At 39.1% G+C, this 7,434-nt stretch overlaps 2 protein-coding genes across 2 annotated transcripts; both read left to right on the top strand.

Moving 5' to 3' along the window:
- The first annotated feature begins 2,008 nt into the window (after positions 1-2,008).
- Positions 2,009-4,442, top strand: LOC133803404 (uncharacterized). The gene is made up of 6 exons (XM_062241440.1): positions 2,009-2,438; positions 2,634-2,768; positions 3,012-3,090; positions 3,192-3,286; positions 3,541-3,708; positions 4,018-4,442. Exons 1-6 carry the CDS (start codon positions 2,093-2,095, stop codon positions 4,176-4,178), a joined length of 984 nt encoding a protein of 327 aa, XP_062097424.1. The 5' UTR covers positions 2,009-2,092; the 3' UTR covers positions 4,179-4,442.
- Positions 4,443-5,885: 1,443 nt separating this feature from the next.
- LOC133803403 (probable BOI-related E3 ubiquitin-protein ligase 2) lies at positions 5,886-7,206 on the top strand. Its single transcript, XM_062241438.1, has 2 exons — positions 5,886-6,506; positions 6,613-7,206. The coding sequence occupies exons 1-2, from the start codon at positions 6,147-6,149 to the stop codon at positions 7,120-7,122; spliced, it is 870 nt and encodes a 289-aa protein (XP_062097422.1). The 5' UTR covers positions 5,886-6,146; the 3' UTR covers positions 7,123-7,206.
- Positions 7,207-7,434: the final 228 nt, after the last annotated feature.

The raw sequence follows: 7,434 nt of genomic DNA, 5'->3' as shown, positions 1-7,434 counted from the left end.
GCTCAAGGATTAGTCAGGGAACATTGACTCAAGGCTAAGGTAAGAATTAAACTGTGTTTTGAAGTTAGAACTTTGAGCTTTTGGCTGAGTAATGAGGTGATTGTGATATTGATGTTTAAGGTTGAATTGGAGCTGGAAAACTTGGGAATTAACAGGGATTCTGCTTAGAAAAGGAGTTCAGCTAAAGAGGTAAGTTATAATTCATGATTTAGAGGTTTAAATTTGAGTTTTGCATGCTGGTTTTAGTGTTTGAAGTTCTTGAGTTTCAGAAATTGAAGATGAGATTTCTATGAGTTTAGGCTGGGTTTTTCTATTGAATTGTGCTGTTAGAGTTGTTGTAAAAATGTTGGGATTAATTGTTGTAGAAATAGGGAACTTTGGGGTGATTTTGGGTAAGGTTTTAAGCTTGGAAATGGAGGGATTTCTGGGCTCGAAGGGAAGGGCCGCAGCTCTGTTCTAGAGCGCTGCGGCCCTAGGACGAAGATGAGCCAGGACGGCTCGACCAGGGGTGAGCGCCGCGGCGCCCAAAGCAAGGGCCGCGACGCGTGTCTTCTTCCAAGGATGCCTTAGGTTCTGTTTTGAGGGCAGGGTCGCGGCTAAGCTTCAAGGGCCGCAGCCCTTAAGTGCACACTTGAACGTTTAGGGTTTTAAAGCACGGGAATCTAGCCTAGAGTGCTCGGGATCAATTTCACCACCGTGCTTGGTGGAATTCGGATTCCCGGAAGTTAGTTTTGTATCCGGAAACCCTTATTTGAATATTAATGGAACCCTACACCTTGGTTGTGACCAGGTGATAGAAGCTTAGGCTCGGGAACGGATCGTGCTTGAGGAGTGTTGCTCGTAATCCAAAGCCGCAAAGATCAAAGGTAAGAAAGCTGCACCTGGTTGAATATATGTAATGGGACTAAGGGTTCCCTATTGTGTATGCTTGAAAAGATGGTATTATGCCATGCAAGATATTTAGTGAACCAATGACCTAAGGGTGCCAAGGGTTACACTAGCGCACAGGGCGCGGCTTGGCCACTGGTAGCCGAGGACAGCTTAATATGCACTGAGCGCGGTTTAAGCGGGCCGGAGTCAGTGAGACAAACAGAGGGTGCGACCTAAGTTATCGGCCCTGATTATTATGTGATATGAATGTTATAAGTGATTGATTGCATCCTTGATTCTGAAAATATGCTGAATGATTAATGTGGGTTATATGATGAGAGTTCATGCCTAGTGAGTTTATTATCTGTTATTATTGTATGTGTTGCACATTATGTTTTCTTGCTGGGCCTTGGCTCACGGGTGCTACGTGGTGCAGGTAAAGGCAAGAGTAAACTTGATCAGCCTTGATTTGGAGAGCTCTGCGAGCGGAATGTACATGGCCAGCTGCTTAGCCGCCACGGTTGAGGTTTAAGCAGGGACGCGAGACCCAGAAATTGTTCTTTTTGCCTTAGTATGACTGACAGTTGTCTGTATTTTGGGAAGTTTGTAATCCAACTTTTAAACTCTATTTCTTTTGGGATCCCATGTATATAACTGCTTAATTATATGAAATGAAACTTTTGAGACCAAAACTTTTTTAAACCTAGCTCACACATGCTTAGTGACACGTTTTTAAATTAATGACTTGATTAGCATGTCTTGCACCTTTATAAGTACACAGTGTAGCAGTATTGGCTATCCAAGGCATTACAGCCCTCGACTTAATTGCCTAAGCTAGAATACCTCCAGCTCCGAGGACAAACCTCGGAGAGTAATCTACCTTTATGGTATCCATGACCTACCAACTCGCAAAGATAGGCGACCTCATCTAAAAGGATCTTCCCTTGAATAGAGCCCTCGAGGGGTAACATACTCTGAAGACGTCTAAGACCGTCCGAGTCAGTCATTTTGAGTTGCCACGTGTTGCAGAAAATAGGGACACCAGTCTGAAATACGACATGTCGTTTAAATAAATATAGTGGTTGATTCAACGTGTATCAAGTAGTGAGTAAGTAGAACCAACCACTGACCCAAAAGACTAAAACCCTTTTAAAACCCTAAAATCAAATTCGAAGGTTTCGCAGTTGCGAGACAGAGTCGTTTTGGTCTGATTTCGATCACGATGAGAAGGGTTAACGGAGTTGCACTCATCAGCCGAGCCATTTCTGCCGGATTCGGCGCCACAACTATTTCCGGCACCGTCGCTAGCAGCAGCGCCACTCAACATCGACTTCTTCAAGCAGGAACCTTTAGCTCATGCTCGCGTTCGGGGACGTTGTGGTGCTCCGGGAGATCCTCCGATGGCATCGGTCAATCGAACCCCTCTGCTGGGACCGTGTGCTTCTCTAATGCTGCGTCATTGGCACAAGATACTCACGCCAAGGAGTGCCAGAGCTCCGATAAGTTTCACCCAAAAGACGTTGTGCTCTATCAATACGAAGCCTGCCCTTTCTGCAATAAGGTCAAAGGTAAAAAAAATTATTTTTTCGTGCTTAATCGAGACTTTTCAATTTTCTTGTTTTGGATATCTTTTTAGCGGCGTGCCACTGTTGTGAATGTTTTTTTGCGAAATATATGTTATTTTACTATTTGAGTTATGGGCTGATGATCTATGTGATTAAGTTCTATCATGTTTAGTTGATTTTCTTTTTCATTCATTGTAGCTTTCTTGGATTATTACGATTTGCCATACAAAATTGTGGAGGTTAACCCCATGAACAAAAAGGAGATAAAGTGGTCTGATTACAAGAAAGTTCCTATTTTGAAAGTTGATGGTGTACAGATGGTCGATTCTTCAGGTTAGTTCTCTTCTATGTTTGTGGCCAAATTCGAAGGAAAACGAAGTCATCATTAACTCTGTATTTTACTAGTTCATGACATGTATTTGAGTATTTCTGCATCATTTGGTATCACGATCTAATGGAAAATCCAAATCAAAGTTCATTTGGCAAAGGGCTAAGGCTATTAGTCTGATTTATATCAGTTTCTTGTGTCCCATCTTTAGTGTCAAAATTGCTCAAAGCCTGGTTTTTTCTTTGCAGATATAATTGATACTCTGTATAAAAGGATCAATCCTGAGAGCCCCACTCTGGACAGCGAAGAAGAAAAGAAGTGGCGCAGGTATGGTGGCTCTTTTGCGTCGTCTGACCACCGTCAACCTCGTGCTTATGTTAATTTCGTCATACTACAACACTGAAAATGCAATATTTGTTGTGATATAGGTGGGTGGATGACCATTTGGTGCATGTTTTATCACCAAACATATATCGAACTGTTTCTGAGGCACTTGAGTCATTTGACTACATCACAACTCATGGTATACCAGCTAAATCTAGAATGTTTTTGTAAGTTTATATTTGAATTCTTGGTAGTTTTCTAGACCTCTGGACAGCTACCGTATCCAGATAAAAAGATGGTTTGCTCTTAAAAATATGACAAAATCCTTTCTAGATTTCAAAAGATTGGACCTTTGGCGCACGTTGTTTGATTGTTTGAATGATAAATTTGGTGAAGCCAGGTGTATAGATAAAGTTATCTGATAACTTTAAAATCGGTTGCTTGTGCATGCAGGCAACTTTAGTTTTTCTGAAAGGATAGTAGCAAAGTATGGAGGAGCTGCGGCTATGTATTTTGTCTCTAAGAAACTGAAGAAGAGGCATAACATCACTGATGAGCGTGCAGCCTTATATGAAGCTGTAGAAACATGGGTGGATGCTCTAAAAGGACGACATTTTCATGGTATGGTCATACTGAAATACTGGACAATACTTGAGAGCACTGACTGACCAAAGGGGGGCTAGGCTAGCTAGGGGAGGCCATGTGGCCCCCCTAGATTTTTTTGATACAAGGAATGAAAAAAATATATCTATTAACTTAATAATGCTTCCTAAAATTAAAAAATTTATATGTAATATTTGTTAAATTTTTTTTGGCCCCCTTACATATCAAATTCTGGCTGTCATTGCTTGAGAGTTGAAATCACTATAAAAACATTTGAATATCCCTGGTGCCTAAGTGCTTCTAATGCAAAAAATGACGTTCTTTCAGGTGATTCAAATCCAAATTTAGCTGATATATCTGTTTTTGGCGTTCTGAGGCCTATCAGGCACCTTCAATCTGGAAGAGACATGGTAGAGAATACCCGGATTGGAGAATGGTACAGTCGCATGGAAAGTGCAGTGGGAAAGTCTTCTAGAATTCAGGCATAATGCTACTACTGTTTTATTAATGAATTATTTTACAATCTGCTTTACTAATAAAAAGGAAAAACAATGAAACTTATATATAGTACTGGTTTGGATGATGACCATAGGAAGATAACATCTTTCATAGACTTTGCTGATGATTATTAATTGATTTGGCAGTAGTAATCACTCACTCAGCAAAGGCGTTTTGGTCATGTTTAGTAGTAGCCCCATACAGATTCAGAACTAGCTGTATTAAATAAATGATCAATGTCAGTCAATTATACATGAGGTGATGTTATTCTTTGGTTAGGTTTTTTTTACAGCGACTGTCCTCGAGCATTGAGAAGTGAATCTCTTCAACTTATAAACATGAGATGAGAGAGACTTAAGAGTCAAAAGAGATATAATGACACTTTAGCAGTTTAGCTCAATTACATAGACTAGTTCTCATGGCTACTGTGCTATTGAATCTTTTGATATGCCAAAACAATATCCACATAATCAATAAACATGTCATTGTTTGTACTACCCAGAAAGTACAAACTGATTATGCACTTTAACCAAATGTGACATGGCCATATATCTGACATTATATAATTTCTCAGCACCATCTCTCTCTCTCTGTATTACTAAAAGACTCACCTACTCTCCCCAAGTATTCTGATTGCATGATGCACTTACTGTTTGACCCGATTTTCAAGCTTTAGAAGCTCCCCTCTTTCTGTGGTGTTAGTAGACGACAATAAAACCTCCTTGCATTTCATTACAACAATGAAAAATGAAAAAAAAAATGTTTTTGTGCTGTACTAATAACAAAAGTACCTGATGAGAAAAGATCAAGATCAGAGCCAATGGTTGGTTCTAGGTAGAGCAGCTCATTATTAATCTTATACATCTTTTAGCCACGCCAAATGGGTTCCATTTCGTCTTAGGTGTCAATGCTGCTATAAACTGCGTTGCAGGCTCTTACAAAAGAAAAAAAAAAGAATCTTTTTTTCTTCCTAAAATTGCATGTTAAGTTTCCATGTTATTAACTTATTATACACCTAACACAAGCATCATAAAAGTGTTCTTTTACACATCTCATCATGAGAAAAGATCTCCATCACACCAGCTTGAAAAAATGCCACCTGGCAATGTGTTCCTATCTGATATCAATATGCTTATCCAATGATACATGATAACATATGATGCTTGATAAGCGAATGAATGAGTGAAAATAACACATGATTCATGTATTTCTTGTGTTCATTTCATGGAAAAAAGATTCATTCATATTTTTTTTTCAAAAAAGGAAAAAAAAATGAAATTGGTATGCTATGCTAGTCATTCAATTATCTTTCCCAAAGACTGAACTGACAATTTCTCCCATCCCCCTATAACGTCTGAAATCTCACCCTTTCACGTCTGAATTGATGAGTGAATTTTATTTATCTCTCTATACGAGAGAACTCTGACCCGATAGTTGTGTGACTTCTTTGTCACAAAATCTGCATGTGTACGCCGTCGTTTTCCCCACCCTTTGTTGTACCTTCTCTCATTAATGCTTCTTCTGGTTTAAAAAAGTTTTCCTAAGTTCTGACCACTCAAATATACATATTATATTTATGAGATACAAACTCTCTCTCTCTCTCTCTCTCTCAAATTCGCATTTATTAATCCTAATATATCCAATATAGTCATTAATCAGATTTGTCAGTTGTTTCTCCGCTATATATACCAGTTCTCACCACACGGGTTTCTTTCACAATGAACTCTTTTCTTCAGTTAAAAGGGCAGGAAACCAAAAGCTCTTGTACCAAAGCCAACAAAGAGTGAGAGAGAGAAAGAAAGAAAGAGAGAGGTGGGTCATGCATCTTCTGGTGTAACAACAACATGAATCTTATAGCTTTGAACCTACCCCATTTCGTTTGATATATATATATATATATATATAAGAAGTTACCATCTTTTTCACTAATTAATATCTTCATCACCGTCGTCATCAATATGGCTGCTCACGGTAACTTTTGTTCTGGTAATATGGGCTGGTCATCACCTGTTTGTGCTGTGCAAGATTGGTCAGTGAACCCTCTTCCTCTTGGGGTTGAAGATGATCAGGGCTTCTGTTTTGGCCTTCAAAACGTTCAACAACAACAACAACAACTACTACTACCTCAGTTTCAACCTCTTCTAGAACCCCAAAACTACAGTGCAGGCTTTTTTGATAGTAATAGTAGCCATGGGGTATATGCCTCATCATCATCATCATCATCGTCATTATCTTCTTCTGATATGTTTTTTCAAATGGCTATGGATGCCCAGTTCGAGTTGCACAAACAGGAGCTTGACTTCTTTCTTCAATCGCAAGTAAGTAACAAGTTGTTTGTTATTTTCAAGAGTTGGGGTCAGAGTTTCTTTCTTGTTTTTGTTCTTACTGACTGACATGTGTATTTTTATTTTTATTGCTAAATAGAATGAAAAGTTAAGGATGTTCTTGCATGAGCAAAGAAAGCAACAATTCTCAGTTCTGATGAGTAGTTTCGAGTCCAAGATGATGAGCTTGATTAGGCAAAAGGAAGAAGACATGGTTCGAGCTAAAATTAAATCAGTGGAGCTTCAAGATCAGTTGAAGAGTGCAGAGATTGAAAACCAAACATGGCAAAGAGTGGCAAGAGGAACTGAGGCTACTGTCATAGACCTCAGAAACGCACTAGCTTATTTCAAAGGGAGAAATAGAGCTCTGACTAGTAAAAACAGCAACAACAACAACAACCTGGTCGAAGATGTTGAGTCATGTTGCGAGAGTAGAGTGGAAAAAATACACCCGAAGATGGTTTGTCAAAGCTGCAAAACTCAGAGCTCATGTGTTCTTTTCTTCCCTTGCAGACACCTTTGTTCTTGCAAGTATTGTGAAGCTATTCTTGAAGCTTGTCCGGTCTGTGAATCCGCCAAGGAGGCAGCCATGGAGGTCTTTTTCGGATAAGACAAGAACAACCCCCATTCCGTTTTCTTGTTTTGAAAAAACGGATTCGTTTCCTGTTTGTTGGTGTGTTAAGAAAAAAACAAAGACCTTAGTCGTCATCATCATGGTTAAAACAGTACAAATATGTTGTGTAATGTCATTATGAAGTCTTTTCTTTTGTCTAGGTTTTTTAATGGCCATGTGTGTTGTGTTGGGTTGTTATCGTAGTAGTAGAAGTATTTTCTAATGTAATATGGAATTGGAAACTTAAGTGAGTGTTAATATAAGTCTATTATTGCTTTGCTTTGTTTGGTTATCATATATTTTGATGTA

This window comes from Humulus lupulus, chromosome X (genome assembly GCF_963169125.1).
Source record: "Humulus lupulus chromosome X, drHumLupu1.1, whole genome shotgun sequence".
NCBI lineage: Eukaryota > Viridiplantae > Streptophyta > Magnoliopsida > Rosales > Cannabaceae > Humulus > Humulus lupulus.
This window is presented reverse-complemented; position numbering and strand designations above follow the sequence as displayed.

What these genes read in the sequence shown, in the direction of transcription:
- LOC133803404 (XM_062241440.1), top strand. Translation starts at nt 2,093, where the DNA reads ATGAGAAGGGTTAACGGAGTTGCACTCATCAGCCGAGCCATTTCTGCC. An exon ending in ACAGATGGTCGATTCTTCAG is followed by an intron (nt 2,769 to 3,011) that starts GTTAGTTCTCTT and finishes TTTTCTTTGCAG; the next exon opens with ATATAATTGATACTCTGTAT. An exon ending in GAAGAAAAGAAGTGGCGCAG is followed by an intron (nt 3,091 to 3,191) that starts GTATGGTGGCTC and finishes GTTGTGATATAG; the next exon opens with GTGGGTGGATGACCATTTGG.
- LOC133803403 (XM_062241438.1), top strand. Translation starts at nt 6,147, where the DNA reads ATGGCTGCTCACGGTAACTTTTGTTCTGGTAATATGGGCTGGTCATCA. An exon ending in ACTTCTTTCTTCAATCGCAA is followed by an intron (nt 6,507 to 6,612) that starts GTAAGTAACAAG and finishes ATTGCTAAATAG; the next exon opens with AATGAAAAGTTAAGGATGTT.